The 17,014-nt window shown below is 39.7% G+C and overlaps 2 protein-coding genes across 2 annotated transcripts in view; one reads left to right on the top strand and one right to left on the bottom strand.

The window, feature by feature from the left end:
- Window positions 1-796, bottom strand: part of LOC119737293 (S-adenosylhomocysteine hydrolase-like protein 1) — a 45,062-nt gene extending 44,266 nt beyond the window's left edge. Inside the window, exon 1 of the mRNA XM_038211518.1 lies at window positions 31-796. Within this exon, the coding sequence (XP_038067446.1) occupies window positions 31-69 (39 nt within the window). The 5' untranslated portion in view covers window positions 70-796. The remainder of the gene's footprint in view (window positions 1-30) is intronic.
- A 3,549-nt stretch (window positions 797-4,345) lies between these two features.
- On the top strand, window positions 4,346-15,778 carry LOC119738407 (interferon-related developmental regulator 2-like). The gene is made up of 11 exons (XM_038213294.1): window positions 4,346-4,556; window positions 7,468-7,566; window positions 9,167-9,260; window positions 10,003-10,127; window positions 10,846-11,003; window positions 11,656-11,706; window positions 12,134-12,312; window positions 12,975-13,083; window positions 13,676-13,810; window positions 14,815-15,036; window positions 15,271-15,778. The coding sequence occupies exons 1-11, from the start codon at window positions 4,529-4,531 to the stop codon at window positions 15,349-15,351; spliced, it is 1,281 nt and encodes a 426-aa protein (XP_038069222.1). The 5' UTR covers window positions 4,346-4,528; the 3' UTR covers window positions 15,352-15,778.
- Window positions 15,779-17,014: the final 1,236 nt, after the last annotated feature.

A 17,014-nucleotide genomic window follows, 5' to 3' on the forward strand; every position in this document is an offset into this window, starting at 1 on the left:
CAATTACTCAAGAATCTGCAATGTACCTACCTGCTTCTGCTCCTCCTTGTTAACAGGAATCACAGACATTGGTCTTGTTGAATGAATGACGGCGTCCAATGTACACAAAAACTTTGCAATGCAGCAAGCCAGCAGTGAAAATACTAGGCAAAAGCTTGGCCTAAAGCAACAAAAACAGACTGACCACCATGTGTATACATGTACATGTACAAACTACAATGGCACTCAACAGTAGTTCAGATGGAAGAAACAAGGGAAGTTTGTGGTACTTGAACTTGTTGAAGACGTGCCAGTGGATGTACCAACTCCTGCAAGTGGACTGGTTGTATGATCAACCATGGATCAACTGAAGACATGCATGGTTTACCAATTGTTGATTCCAGATGTTGAAATTCATACAAGTTGGGAATTCCTTCAACAGCTACAAAGTTACTTTCTGTGGACACTGTTTACTGTACACATCACCCTCACAAGTCCTTGCTTTATCAGTATGTGGTACAACAAAGGAGACACCGGTGTAACGATCGACGACAAAAAGATCGACCCCAAGACTTTCTTTTGTTTGGTAAGTCCATGTGCGGAAGACGAACACACAACTGGCCGGAGTGAGAGAGTCACCACGAATGCCACAGACTCACGCCACGGACTGTCCGTAACACGTGTTTGAAAAATGTAACACCATGTGGCTACCGTGGCTACTATAAATATGCATACCTATTGTAATGAGCTGACCCCACTTTCGACCCACACGGGAAACCCACAAATAATCGATCACACAAGGATTACGATTAGCCTTCAAGTCACCGCCACATGTCATGACGCACGCACGAAGCCGGCGAACTAGCGAAGGCAATCGTTTTTGCGTGCATGCACGCGGCGGGCCGGCCATGCAAGCAACACACACGCCATCATCACCCACTCATTAGCACGCAGACAAACGGAGAGGTCAGGACGACGCTCGGTGCATTTCGCGTGCACGTTTACTGCGCCAAGACGCTGACCGGTCATTCAACTCTCCTCACCATGCAAGTCAGATACAAGGAGAATATTTTTAAGCCAATATGTGCTTACCCTGCCTGCTCCCTCCGGGTGGAGGGGCCTCTGATCAGTCCGTGATCTCTCCGAAACCTGACCGTTACCGTGATGATCCGCCATCTTGACACGATCAGCTGGCCCGATTGCGTCACTGACGCAACAACCAATCCAACTCGTGAAAAACCGAGCGGCTTTTTTTAATTGGTTCGAAGTTCAACATCCCGTTTTTGACCAAAACAATCATTTCTCAAAACTCTTTTTATTTGATTTCTTGGTCAGTCATTGATGATATTTTTTATTTTTATAGTATACAACCATTCTGAATAGAATAGGTAATCAAGGTCTTTTTAATGAACATTTGCAGCTGTAAAGTTTGTACAGGGCACTGTATGATTTTATGAGTGAAACGTACAACAGGTGCACGCAGCAATATGACCTCTCATTCACCCCATGTCCCTCCCCGACACACAAACAATGGTTGAAAAGTGCAAAAAACGTCTGACTAGCTCTCAGCAGGGAGTTTTTGTGGTTAATTATTTCAGTAACAGTAAACCAGCTACCGCCGTCAGTTAGTTTTTCATTGTCTCAGTGGCACCCCGGGATATACAGACTGCGTTTCCTGATAATCAAGAAACAAAGATGTATTTTTTTTTAAGTGTATTTTTTGTCTCTCGAAGAATACGAACCGTTTGTCCAACTCCAATTCAGTTTTTCCTCGTCTGCCAGGAAGAGGGAATATCTTAAGTATTTTGTGGCCTATACCCCCACCAGCATTATGAGAAACTTGTTTCCATACAAACTGACATGGCTACTGTATATACAATTATTACGGATTGGAAGTTTGCACGGTAGGAAAATGTGATTTTGTAGTGACACCCAAAATTAGGGTAACGGGCACAGAGTAGTATTCAAAACGTTGTGATTTCACGTTATTACAGAAAAAAAAATTTAAAAAAAGGAGCTACTAGGGGAACATTTCCCGTCACTAGGTGCACCACAAAATTACATCGTTAAACATGTTTATCAAAGCTTGACGAACAGCCTAGAATTTCGGTCAAGCCACCCCTCCCACTGAAAAGGGTGGTTTTTTTTAAAGAATGTTGCAACCTGACGCTGCTTTTTTCTTCATATATCATCTCAATGAAGGTGGGTCATTGCAAAACAGATGATAAAACATGAATCTGGGACTGAGAAACATTTCAAATTTTGTTACGAAATACTTAAAACATTATCTTGTCTCTCCATAGACTTTGTACACTGTTAAAATGTCCGTAAATTTACGGACTCCGTAAAGTGAAATATTCCGTATTTTCGCCGTAATTTTACGGACTTTCCGTAAATGCAAATATTAATTATGCTAATTAGCGTGATTACAATCAACCACATCGGCCCAAACACCTACACAGTCCAAGTACATATTGTTATTTCACCCACAAAATATGGCCGATTCGTCCATGATTACCTTTGATCATCCATTCTTACGAAGTGAACGTGGATATTCCACCCTAGCGCTGAGAGATTCCCATCGTGGAGAGAGTGTGACAGGACAGGCGCGGTTCGGGGGGGGGACTTTAGCTCCCAAAACTTTCGTCTAGCCACATTTTTATCAGAGATTTCCAATTAGACTTTTTTTTTGCTAATATGCCCTCCCCCAAGCCACCCTAAAACGTTTGATAATCTCTAGCCCATGCAGCAGGTCTCGAATGTACTGAGCCCCCGCCTCTATTTATGCGCTCAATATGACAGTTGGTGGTTTGGGGACAAAATCGCCCGAGTTGCAAGCTATACAAGTTTTGTATTCCTACAAGCTGCCTCTGGGTCACAAAATATTAATGAGCTCGGGTGTACAATAATAGTCACTGATCTCTATACGTACACTCAGTAGGGCGCCATCTATAGTAAAAATGCAGAGAATTATGTAAAGCTCCCATTCTTATTTCGCGTGGAATGTGATAGTTGCTCAGAACAATTTTCGTTACGATTAAGAAGGATATTTCATTTAATACTTTTTGCATTTAGCATTTTGAGTGTTTTCAAATGGACATCCATTACCTTTTAAGATTCATATCCGAAACGCTTAGAAAACAATTGATTTGTTTTTCACCTGACGAATTTTCAGTTGTGTGTTTTGTTTTAACGAAAAAACCAAAAAACTGCTGTAGGCCTATTTTGCATCTGCAACCCTTTGAATAAGCTTTTATTTCGTGCAAAACAAATGAGCCGAATTTGTATTATTGTCTGGCAGCAAATAATTCAAATGTTGTGAAAAAAATCCATAACCAGGGGCGGATCCAGGAATTTTTGCGGGGGTGGGGTCAGGCCCGTCAGAGTTTGTCCAATTGTTGCGGACAGGCGGACATAAAGTAATGCGGCACCTTATCATTGATGCGCTTATCAAAGAATTAACAATGGCAGACAAAACAATGGGTGGGATACCGGTGAGCAAATAATTGCTATCAAAGCCGGGCTCCTTAGAAGGTCAGAGGATCAGTTTCAATGAAATTACATTAATTAATCATTAATAAGGAATACAAATGAACATCAATTTTTTTTACCTAAGCAACAACAACAACAACAACAACAACGACGACGACAATGACGATGACGACGACAACAACAACGGAAAACAGTGACATACATGTACGACAAAACATGTTTTGTGCCCGCTGGTGTGCAGATGCGTGACGTACCAACCAATCCGGACCTTTTGGTTTCAGTTTTAGTAAACGGACAAAAACAAAAGATACAGTGTATATGAAAATAGTCGGGGAAACCTAATAATTTAAAGGGCATATTCATTTAATTGAAGTTCCACAAGACCAACTCTTAATTATAAGGTTACCCAACCGTAGCTAGCTCCATATCAATCATACATCGAAATCATATATATATTCATCTTCATCATCATCATCATCATCCCCATCATCACCATAATTGTTCACCCCCTACCATTTTATTAGCTGGCCATTTCGACTACTTGAATGAAACGTCTAGATTTTTCTCGCGTGTTTATTTTATAAAATTTCCGGCTTCTCAAAAGTTGGCGCTTTTTCTGTATTGCCCGTGGATTGTGAGTGGGCGATGACGCACGCTGCTTTTCGTCTTCCGTAATCATCATGACTCGTCAACACAAACACTGAGAATGGTATTGCGAAATAAACTATTTTCATTTACCATGTACCTCATAATGCAATACCCCTCCCATCACTTTGTAGACAAGTTAACTGGAAAGCAATGTGAGCGCAAGGTACGTGGTGAGGTCAAAGGCGAACATTTTACGTACGTGCGTACGTATCACGCACCGCACGAGCATGCCGCGCCGCATATGGTCAAACCAAAACTGCAATATGAATCGACGAGAAGCACTCTACTCTCAACAAATGCTCTTTTTACAAACCGATTTCCGTAGTAAAAACCCGTGGAATATACAAAATCTACTTATATCCTGAGATTAGGCTATTCAAGGTACAAACTAGGCTGTATTAGGTGCAAGATGCCGCGTCGGAAAGTGAGGAAAAAGGGTAAGTTTGATCTCCGTAATTTTTCTTTTTTGGGGGGTTGCGATTTCGCGCGTGTAGTTTTCTGTAGACACCGTAGACTACGTTTTGTGTTTGTGCCAGGATCGAACTGCATTATATCGAAACATATGCTATACAACTGGGATACAAAAGTGCTGACATCAAGGTTTTTTTATGGAACAGCAGTTTTGATGTGTTTGTCTCCAGCTTTTTTAAACAGTGATACTGGGTTTTTTGGTCAAAGAACTTTGAGCTGTTCGTGCCATGGTCTGCTGGAGGACGAAAAAAATACGGTTTTTTTGCCAACTGAAATTCTGATCTGAACAAGCAAGAATTTCAGAAGCCGGCATCTGATGATCTGGTCAAAAAGGGCGTGATTGATGGATGTATTCTTTTCTTTGTATTGACACTAGAGTTGTTTTCTGTACAGACTTTTTTCTATAGTAATTTTTAGCCTAGGATATCATTGAAGTGTGAATATGAATATAGTGTGCAGTGTTTAGGATTTATGAAAATAGTTATTAAAAAAATGAGTTTGTACATGTACAGTGTTTGCATACATCATTTACATGGTCTACGTGCATGACGTGTGTCATAATTTAACATTTTATTATCATGAAATATTGCATAAATCAAAGTTATTAAATTAGCTGGAGTGTAGTATTTTTGATTACACATTTTATACGTCAAAACAAATTTTAAATAGGGATTTGGTAGGCCTACTGAAAAAAACCCAACAAATTCCAATTGTGTTAGAAAATGCTTTGAAAAAAACATGGAAAGAATGTAGTATCCAGACGCCACTTCAGAAGTTCAGTGGTTGTGCACAAAGTCTATGTAGAGTTAAGAAGTATTTTCTAACAAATTTGGAAATGTTTCTCAGTCCCAGATTCATGTCTTTTCAACATTTTTGTAATGACTGACCTTCATTGAAATGATATGAATTATGATGAAAAAAGTTGCGCCAGGATGCAACATTCTTTCCATAACATCTCTTTATAAACTTTGTACACACACAATATGACCAAAGTGGAATCAGGGTACGACATTCCTTAAATAAATTCATGTAAAGTCTTCAAAATATGGTAAAAGTTAGGATTGAAAGTGTTTGAAATGAGCAAAACCTGTACAGATTTGTGACTTTATAGTTATAACTGTGTAAAGAGATATTGTCAAAATTTGAATGTTTTATGTGTTTTTTAATGTGAAAACATGAATAAAAGTGCTATGGGAAACACAAATTTATTTCAAATTGGACAAAAGAATTTTGAGAAAAAGGAAGTTGGTGAAAGACAGTTGCCCCTCCCCCAAAAAGACCCCCCCCCCACACACAGACAGACTTGTTTCACATACGTAGTGTGGACTTTCCTTTCTTTTCGTGTAGTTAAGGAACACCAGTGGAAAAACTCATTTTTCTCAAACTGTGAAAACTCTTACAACCCAATTTTTTTTCAATGATTCCCTTTAGTGTTTCTCTTCATTCTGCTACAGATAAACCTAACCCAAAAATGCCTCTAAACCTGTTTTCCAGAAATGGGGAAACACTGTGTGGACGTGGGCAAGTCCACACAACGTCGGTGCTACCTACATTATGTGGACGTCTTTTGTTCGGAAGTCCACACTGCGTATGTAAGACAAGCTCAAAGGAAGCCAACATTTAACACATGCATATCTGCGATGATGATAAATTTGGGGTCCACTTTCCCCCCATCCCTGTGTTACATCCGACATCCATGAGTATATAATTCTGATGCACTCCTTAATCCTAACCTTCCCAAATCCTCCAAATCCTGTTTCAAAAATGGAGGATTTTGCAGGATTGAGGCTAGATGGCTAAAATGATTTGGAAGATGCACTGTGTCAAGGTCTTAGGCCAGACCTTGTGTTGTTTATGTTCAGCCGTGCATAAATTTAGGCCTAGATATATACTTAAAATCCTCTGCACTGCTCCAGGATGTCACTGGCTCTGTCTCAACATATTGACAGTGATTGCTGGAGGATTTTGCAGGATTGAGGGATTGGTCGCCCCTCCAAGGACCACATTCAAGAAATAATGGAGGATTTTGCAGGATTGAGGCCGTATGCAACTCAAGCCAGTTGGAGGATTTTGCAGGATTGAGGTTGCTTGATTTTTGCATCATTGCAAAAATGCTTGGGGAGTTAGGGTTAAGTGGGTATATTCCCATGATGAACTCCTTAGGGAGCATATACATGTACAGCCATGTCATGTATGCAGCTTGAAGATCTGTAGATATTTCTCCTTTCTGCCCTCCCAAAAGCACAAAGTAGCCTCCTAATCGGTGAGAAGGAAATGTAGCAAAGTGCCTTGCCCAAGGGCATACATGTACATGTAAGTGCAATTGTCCAGGTCAAACTCTCGTACGACCACAATGGCATAGGGAAACAATAACTATGAATAACTGCAGTTAATTGCCCACCATCATTTGTGCCAATACAATCACTTTGGCCAATACAATTATAGATATCGAAATGAATCGAATTCTCTTTTGGACATACAAGGCCATATGCACACGTACAAATGAAATTATCATAATTTATCTGATCTGGGTGTTTCAGATGGCTTATTTAAAAAAAAATGTATGAAATATGAAAAGTAAGGTTTAGGAAAGAATGTTGCAACCTGACGCTACTTCAGCGGTTGTGTACAAAGTCTATGGAGAGTCAAGAAAATTTCATAAGTATTGGAAATATTTCTCAGTCCCAGATTCATGTTTTATCGTCATTTTTGCAATGAGTGACCTTCATTGAGTTGATATATGAAGACAAAAGCAGCGTCAGGTTGTAACATTCTTTCCAAGGTTTATTTTAATTGAAATCCTTTGGTGAGGGTTGGATGATAACTTAATAACTGAGTGGACCTTTTTGTTGTTCCCTTTCTTTTGTTTTGTCGTAGGAGCGGCCCGAGGTGGAGACAGTAGTGAGGGAGATACAGAGGAAACAGGCAGCATCGTCAGCAGTCATCTGTCCGAGCCAGATAGCATCTTAGAGGAAGGTGAGTTAAGTTGTCGTGCCCAACTGTAGCAATGGCTCCAACTAAAGTTAAGACAGTCCCAACTTAAGTTGAGATGATCCCAACAATAAGTCGGGACCATCCCAACTGTAGTTGGGAGGATGCAATAGTTTGGACATAAAGTTAATTCCGTCCAGAACAATTAGGGGGATCAGGTTGGAGAAGTGGTACTTTCCTCGCCTTCCACCGCTGTGACCCTAGCCTTTAGTCAAGTCCCACGCGCTTACCCGGACACATGACGCACAGTGGATATGCTGACACGTAAAAAGTCTAGTACGAGCGGCAAAGCCGCGAGGGCCTTTACCATCTCGTGAAGAACGCTTATGTTTTTCTTTACATTTGTCTACCGATTTGGTAGACATGCATAATGCATTACCCGTTGTGAATTGACCAATGAAAATGCAGAATTACTAACGTAAATCAGCCATCGTCTGGCGCCAGACAGCACGCGCGCCATGCTGTTGCTGGTAACCGCAAACCACCGTTAGATGATTGGTTTATATTGCTTGATGTATATTACGGGAATAAATGAATAAGTGATTAGTTCCACGAGATAGTAAAGGCCCTCGCGGCTTCGCATCCGTGCCAGCATCCGGGGTGCGTGTCTGGATGGTCCGGGTATAGGCGCGTGGGACTTGACTAAAGGCTACTGTGACCCAGGTTCAAATCCCGTCTGGGCCATCATGTGGATTTGGTTTTCAGTACCGCTCTGATCCTGTGAGTTTTTTCTCAATTCTAAAACTGTTATTTCCTTCCTGTACCAAAAGACCCCACTGGAAACAAGTCAATTTTTTTTCGTGGGCTATAATAAATAAAATCATATAATAAATATAAGCCTATAATAAATACAATCGTGAATCAAATCATGTCCAAATCATTAACAAAAACAATTTCTGGTAAGTTCACGAATAACAGAAAATGAGTGATGACTATAAATAATCAGATTTACCATTTTAGATCTCAAAGAGTTTTTTATTCAAGTTGTTTGAACGATGAACAACGAGAACAAACACCCCCTACCCCCCCCCCAGCTTGAAAGTACCTCCAAAAGAAGTTAAATATTCTTTGTCATTTGTTTTGAAATGGGCATTGACCTCTGTTTTTTTTAAAATTTTTGCATTTTTATGCAACATGCAATCTGGACTTGGCACAATAGACTGCACTAAAATATCTAGGTTGTAAAAATACTGTAAACTGATATGGTATCTTTTGGAGGGTGGACAGTTGCGGACAGTGAAATCAGACCTGTACTGCAAAGAACTGCCTTTCCGTTCAAACTGAAGGTACCTCATAGCACGAATACTAAAGAATAGAATATCTGTGAATAACACCGGGATATCTAACACTACAGAAAGTCTGACAAATTGAAGATATCTCGGGTAGAATACTCGGTAAATTAAGCAGCATGAATCCCCCTGTAATGTAGACGTGGCTTGGCTCCTTTTTCCTCAATCCTACAAACAAAATATCCCCATAACCACTTGGTGGATTTAGAAAGATCTAGGAGCGTTTGGTCAATGGGTGATATTTTGAGTCGGGTCAATTTTTCCTTCTTTTGACCGTGATATCTTTTTTGTTCTAGAGCCCCAGCAGGGTGACAATGTGGATGAGACAGATGCGCAAGACGTGCTTGAAGAGAAGATAAAAGAACTCATCGATGGAACAACACAGAAGAGGTAAGGATACCTAATGTCATGGCACTTAGCAAAGAAACTTGTTAAGCACAGTAATACGTGCTTACCAAATACAGGGCTCAATTTCATGGCTCTGCTTACTGTTAGCCAACAATTCCTGCTTACTTTTGTAGCGAAAAAAAATCTGTGCTTACTGTAAGCATACTTCATGGGTTAGCGAGGAATTCTGCATACATCCTGTAACTAAGGATTCTGTGCTTAGCACATAATTTGTATGCTTGCGCTGTTTTGTTTCACAGAATTGTGATTGCAAGCACGGAATTCTGCGGTAAGCAGAGCCATGAAATTGGGCTAAGCTTATTAGCCAAAATGGCATTCTATGTTTAGTGATTGTGACCGGTTTTGAGATGGCTTTCGCTCAAGATAAAAATTTGCTTGGCAAAAGTTGGGGGTTTGCACCTTCATGAAAATTGGGTTCTGACCTCATAGGATGTAACCCAGATTACAGTGTGAAATACTTTATGGCACTTCCTATCCACTGTGCATTTCCTTTAGGATACTTCCTTCACAATGAACAGTCTATAGTGTCAAAACTAAAGCCTATACGCAGCCAGCATGAAATGAGTTAAAGTTTTTATTTTTTAAATCATCTAGTGTTTTAGGGTCCCTGAGGAGGCGGGGGAGTAGAAAATGTATTTTTGCCATAAGAAAAAAAAACCCAATATTTAAAATCCATCATGTAGTCCGAACATATATTGATTTTCCTTTTTTGGCTTGCCAACAGTGCAAATGGACGCAAGGACTGCCTTGAAGGTCTCAAGAAGGCCCTGGCTCGTAAAGTCTTGACAGACTTCATCGAGAATCGGAAAGTCACCATCTCAGACTGTGTGGAACGCTGCATCAAGAAAGGTGGGGGAAAAAAAACCACTGTAGACAATACTTCGCAGTGCATGTTTATCTTGAGTGCTTGGAATTACTCTTTTAACCAGTTCACGCCGGATGACATGTATACAGGTAAAGGTTTGTGGTAGTCGGAACGGATGACGGATAAATACGCAGTGAGTGAGGCCGGAAATATCAGGGTGTGCTACCTGCAGATGAGGGCCTGAACCTGTCTGGCATCGAGTTTCCTGAAAAACAATCCCGCGTCTGATTCCGGTCAATGTCAAAATAATCCCGGCGTGAACTGGTTAATTTAAACAAAGAGGTACTTTTTTGTTACGAGTACATAATAAATTTTCAGAGTTTTAGTCTGTGCCCACATATGCCCGCATTTCACCTAGTGGAGTTTCTCTGATTCATCTTGTCCATAAAGTGTGTTCATGAACTGTGTGTTATTGTTCTTGATTGACAATTTTACTTCAAGGTACAAAAGTTGGTGTGTTTTTTTCTAATAGCTGCTGTTAAGAAAGTCATTTTACAATTAATGAAAAAAAAGTCTCTTGATTTTTAAAAGTCAGGATTGAAACTGGATACTCTACCCAATTCTGTAAAATTTCCAATCCTCTTGGTAAATTTTATATTTAGTATTTAGAAGGGATAGATTAAGTCACCAAAACAAAATGCGCTGATGTACTACTGAAAACATTGGTTTCATTTTCATTGTCTTGTCATTTTGTCCTTGCAGGAAAGAGCGATGAGCAAGCGCTGGCTGCCAGCGTTGGTACTCTGCTCTTGATCCAGCTGGGCGCCGGGGATGACAGTGAAGGCATCTTCAATGACCTCCGACATCTGCTGAAGACCACGCTGTTGGACAAGACGGCGGCCCCAAAAGGCCGAGCTAGTGTATGTTATGAAAACCTTCCATTCTTTGTTAACCCTAACTCCTAAATTTTCTGAGTGGATTAGTGTGGGGTTAGTGTGAAAAGTGCTCACCTCTCACCAATGTTGCGGGTTCGATTCCCGGCTAGGACCATATGTGAGTAGAGTTGTGCGTTGGTTCTCTCCTGTGCCACGAGGGTTCTTCTCCGGGCCCTCCGTTTTTCCTCCCTCTGCAAAAATCAAACACTTTCGATCTCAGGCTGTGCTCCGTGGTCATATATGGGTCGTATGGCCGGCAGCCATAGGCGCCTTTACATGCCTGCAGCTCGACCACGTTGTAGCCGCGTCCTTCGCAATTCAGCTTCTCAGCTGCGACTAAGGATGATTAGCCTCCCAAGTTATTTAATCCTCCACTTTGCAGAAACCTAAGTTTGGATATTGGCCAGTTCTTATAAAAGTAGTTGGGTTGTGCAGTCCCGAATCAATTAAAGCACTCCAAAACTAGTTACTGGATTTTGGAAGATTTAGTGAACTTAGACTCAAAGCATTTTTTTCCCAAGTTTGAATTTAAGTTTTCAAGTGTTACACTAACAAGCTATGATTCTGTCTTTTTTATAATTAAAAACCTCTAATTATAAAGTTATAAGTTCTTTCAATTATTTTCCTTTTTTTGCAGTGTGCCTTATTTCTGGGTCTGGGTTGCTTCCTAGCTGCTGAAGACTATGAGGTAAGTTGAGGAGAATTGTATTCTTTTGTTTTGTAATTTGAGAATGTTGGTATTGTTCCTCAATTTGTCATGTAGTTAAGTCCGTCACGAGCCAATATGGCCCATCAGGCCAGTGTTTGTCTCTGGTTTCCGTGGCATGAAACGACTGAGAATATTTCTATTCCTCCTGGATGGTATGCCAGTCCATAGCAGGTTACTCCCTAGCTAATGCCGGTACCCATTTATACTCCTGGGTGGAGAGAGGCAAGTTGGGATGAAGTGGCTTGCCCAAGGACACAACATACGGCCAGCAGCTTGATTCGAACCCCTGACCCTCTGATCATGAGTCACGAACCCTAACCACTAGGCCACACTCCCCCTATATGTCATGACCTAATAATTCTTGATGTTTCCTTGACCAAACATTTCAAATGATTTCCATTTTCAGACTGTGATGGAGTGCATGACGGCCCTGGAGCACGTGTTCAGCTTGTCGTATCTGAAGGGTGACGGCACAGCGCCCTCACACACCCCAGCCATCGCAGCCCTCCACTGTGCGGCCTTGTCTGCGTGGACGCTACTGCTGTCCATTGCACCGCCCTCTCGTGTTCCGCAACTTGTAGATAGGTAAGTTTGAAAAGCGGTTTCACATAATTTTTTTTCCATGATAAGTAAATTTTGTAGAACAACGTACATGTAATAACAAAGATGAAATTTGTGTTCTGGTTGAATTTCTTTGAGGCATTAATTTATTTTGCAAATCTTGGATTTTGAAGAAAAATCATTAGTTAAAAAAAAAAGGGAAATAAATATCTTGGATTTTGAAGAATTATTGTTAGTTTAAAAAAAGGGAAATAAAGATCTTGGATTTTGAAGAAGTATCGTTAGTTTAAAAAAAGGGTAATATAGATATTGAAACCCATACAAATCTCTGTCTTGAAAAAAAGGTCATATGAATAAATACAATGGAAAATCCCACAGGCCTACAAAAATGCTTATTTAAAACTTGCATATCACAGACAAATTTTTGCAAATCTTAGGGGAAAAAATCCTTGTTATGCCTTCTGGAAGTATGGGGCAAGAAGATATGTAGCTCAAGAAATTGGACAGTAATGCTGGAATACATTTTGAAAAATTCTTAATTTAGCCATGGAATGAGATTGAGTTGATGCACATTCCCTCATTTCAAAACTAAGTTTGAATTCAGAAACAGTCTGTTAAAATTTCTGAGGTGCTGAGAGAACGGTCTCGTAAACTGATTTTTTTTTTCATTTTTGTTCTCTTTGCAGTCATTTAGGTAAGCTTCCCAGTCTACTACACAGCGATGACGTCAGTCTGAGAATAGAGGCCGGGGAATCTATCGCCATGTTCCATGAGCTAGCCAGAGAGCAGAATGAAGTAAGTCCAAAACAAATTGTTTTGTCATGGTTCACCTTTTAGAAGGAGGGGTTTGTCAACTTTAAAATAAAGTAGAATTCGTAAAACATCAGTGGTGAAATTCGACACAGTTTGCTGGACTTTTCCTCAACTTTTGAAAACTCACAGTGTACATACTTGCCTTGACATCACAAATTTGCAGAAAATGCAGTGACTTATTGGCAGAGCTATCAAGCATTGAAAAATGTAGTGAGACAAAAAAAACACTACACTAGACTTACATGTGGACAATAGTGATTTTGGTGACTTGTATTCAAATTACCATAATAACACTAGTTTTGTGATTTTTTTAACAGATTTTTTTTCACAATGTATGGTTGAAGAGCTTTACTTCACTATATTATAAAAAAAAACAGTTCAAATAAGTTAAGTAAGTAGGTTAAAATTCCTGTCAAAAGTGGGTTTCCTACATGTACAATTTGCACCATCCTGTAAAGTCAGTGTTTTGAAACACTGAAACTATATTGAAGCTTGTTAGATAGTATTTGCTTTCATATCTTTAGACCTACAATTGATATGTTCTAATATCCTGCATGCTTGTCGTTTACTGCAGGATTTTGATATGGAGAACGTGGAGGAGTTGGTAGTCACCCTCCGAGGCCTGGCCACCGACAGCAACAAATACCGGGCCAAGAAAGACAGAAGACAACAACGCTCCAGCTTCAGAGACATCATCAGAACCATACAGGTCAGTCTATAGGCGCTGTGCGCGAACAAGAGAGGGCCCTATTATACCACTTTCGCGAGCCCAGTGGACAGGACACACCACGTGCTCGTACTGCTTCACAGAGGTATATCGTGAAGTAGGCACGACAGATTTTATTCTAAATGTGCATAAAGCCATAGCGGCTTCGCGTGAGCATCAGGCATTGTCGGGAATGCATTAGAATGTCTCTCCCGGTGGTCTCCCCCAACTCACCCTTTCTTACACTGTTGAGATTTTTGTAGGATTTTGTAGGATTTTGTAGGGTATTTATTAAACCTACCCTCCCCTCCCCTCTTGGATATTGTTGGGATCCTTCCTGAATTGACAGTCTAGAGCTTATGCATTGATAACATAACTTGAGACAAATAAGATGTTAATCCTTACTATCGTATATCTTTCCAAATCTACCAGGAGATTTTGTAGGATTTTGTAGGATTGAGGAAGGTAGAGCCCAGGATCTATAACTTCACTTAGGACAAATTAGATGTTAACCCTTGCTATCGTATATCTTTCCAAATCCACCAGGAGATTTTGTAGGATTTTGTGGGATTGAGGAAGGTAGAGCCCAGGAACTACTTCACTTAGAACAAATAAGATGGTAACCTTTACCCTCCCAGATATTTCAGAATCCACCAGTCAGTTTGGGAGGATTTTGTAGGATTTAAGAAGGCAACTATTTCTTTACATGGAGCCTGATGTCCCTTGTCTAACAAAACAATAAAATTTACATTTTTGTCTGACAAATTTTTAACATGTTTTGTCTGACAAAAAATTTAACAATTTTGTCTGACGAAACATTTAAATTTTTGTCTGACAAAACATTTTAAAAATTTTGTCAGACAAAAAATTTAAAAGCAGAAAAATCTGTCGAAGAAAATGGCAAATGAATTAATCAGTCTACTGTCGTCTTTCCATGCCATGTTTGATTACCCTTTGTAAATAATGTTTTTTTGGCTTACCGTTCACCTTTTTTTCTTCCCTCTCAGGAGAACGAGATCCCGCACGAGATCATCAAGTTCGGGCCCGAGATCCTGGAGCTGGACGGCTGGGTCAAGAAGCGTCAGTACGTGGCCTTCCGTGAGGTGCTTGGGTCTGGTACCAACATCCACCTGCAGGAGAACGTGCTACTCAGAGACATCTTCGGCCTGGGAGCTCCTATCATCATGTCTGGGCCTGGCGCTCCCAAGAAAGCCAACCGTTTTGAGAGGGTAAGTTTTTTTGGGGGGGGGGGTTATTTTCTCTGTTGATACCCACCACTCTCAGCTCTCATTTGATGGATTTTTTACCCCGTGCATGACGTGTGCACATGGCATGTAGGCACTTTGATCATTGCGAGTGTCACCCACAATGCTTTGCTAAGAATTCCTTTCCAAAAAGTTTTCCTTTAAAAAAATGAAATGTTGGTCTCTAAATTGTATTAAATTCTCTTGTACCCTTTGCAGCATCACTACAATTCCCAAGCCTTCAAAGCCAGAACCAAAGTCCGAAGCAAACAGCGGGACAAGAGAACTGCGGTGCTATAACCCCAAACTACTAAAAGTAGATGAATTTTAGGTTTAAAGAAAAATAACGGTACTGCCCTCACCATTGTCTAGCTCATAGTCGGTATGGCATTGTATATTTTCAGGTAGTAGGAATGTGTAAATGAAAGTTAAGATAATTATTTTTTTTTGTTATTCAGATTTTGCCCTTTTGGAATAAAATATTTAAGGATTTAAAAAAAATATATATTTGCTTGGAAATTAATTTGAATTTGAATTTATGAATTAGATTTTGTTCTCTTCGGTTAAGCTGCTTGTGAAGGTATCTGACATTTGGAAGATCATCTCAAGTTGAAGTGTAAATTGTTTGATAGAATACCCTAAGTAAAAACCTTAAAAATTCAACCAAAATCTAAGTAAAAAGCTTATATTTTTGCCCATGTGTACACATTCATTTGGCACTAAAAAATAGCAACAGCTGAAGTTACTCTGAGCAGTTTTGTCTTTTAGGCCATCAGCCTGGGGGTTTGGTCGGTATCAAATGAGGGGAATAATGCCCATTGTGATTTTTGGCAAGGTATGCATCCCTGTAGTTGGAAAATATGTGATAGCATTGCAGCGGTGGCAGCTTTTTGGGTGCTATCACTGTTAAAAAAAAATGGCAGCCAAAACATGCTTGTTACTGCATATAATTAATCCGGTTCAAGCATATTGGCGGCCATTTTGAAAAAAAAACCAAATAAAAGTGATAACACCCAAAAAACTACCACCACTCACACTACAAAGCTATCCCACATTTTCCAATTCTAGATGTGTATACCTTGCCAAAAATCGTTATGAGCATCGCTCCTTTCGATCATTTGATACCGGTGGCTCAATGTGTGGACCGAAGCTGAAAGCCTTTTTTTGTTTTACATGTATCTTAGTTTTCTTTCTCGGTATTTTTCTTTCTCGGTATTTTGATCATATTTTTATTTGTCTTCAACTTTTTTTCCCCTTACTTGGTGAGATCTAAAATTGAGGGACAAGTCCTACAGATTGGAATCCGATCAAAGATTTGTACATATATAGAATCATTTTAATTCAAAATTAAGATGATTTAAACTAAATTAAATTGTGATGATTGCAGTGATTTAAAGAAAAAATTGCACTTGTAAAAGTTTTTCGTTTACTTATATATTTTGCCAGGCAAATTTGGCAAAGATGAGTTTTGACATGGTGCGTGCATTGGATCATGCGGAAAATTTGCCCGTTCGAAATGAAGGAATATTGATATAAATTGCATAGTTGGCTTAAAATCCTTCACGTTCGGATGATATGGAAATGCATTTAGATTGAAAACAGCAGGATTGTATGTCTTGAGGTTATAGGATTTTATGATTTACGAAAATAATTGTGCCAGTTTGATTTCAAATATCCTCCAAAATGTCGGACGTGAAAATATATCCTGGCAATTATATTTCACTTATTGAAATTTCACCTTATTTCACACATTTTTTCCCCACACTATCACACTTAAGTGTTAGTTTAATATATTGACAGTTGAATGTAACATAGAGTATTCCGTAATCTATGTGCAGGTCATTTTGAGCGCAAAGACTTACAAAAATAAAAATCAGGTAGAAATTTGTGGCCTACAGAAAATGACATTTTTTGATTAGGTTTTTAAAGACTTGAATTTGTTGGGAGCGGTATGAAGAGAATC

Source organism: Patiria miniata, unplaced genomic scaffold, assembly GCF_015706575.1.
Source record: "Patiria miniata isolate m_02_andy unplaced genomic scaffold, ASM1570657v1 HiC_scaffold_3, whole genome shotgun sequence".
Lineage (NCBI taxonomy): Eukaryota > Metazoa > Echinodermata > Asteroidea > Valvatida > Asterinidae > Patiria > Patiria miniata.

Coding starts and splice junctions, on each gene's coding strand:
- LOC119738407 (XM_038213294.1), top strand. CDS start 4,529: ATGCCGCGTCGGAAAGTGAGGAAAAAGG. Junction 13,811..14,814: donor ACATCATCAGAACCATACAG/GTCAGTCTATAG, acceptor CTTCCCTCTCAG/GAGAACGAGATCCCGCACGA. Junction 15,037..15,270: donor AAGCCAACCGTTTTGAGAGG/GTAAGTTTTTTT, acceptor TACCCTTTGCAG/CATCACTACAATTCCCAAGC.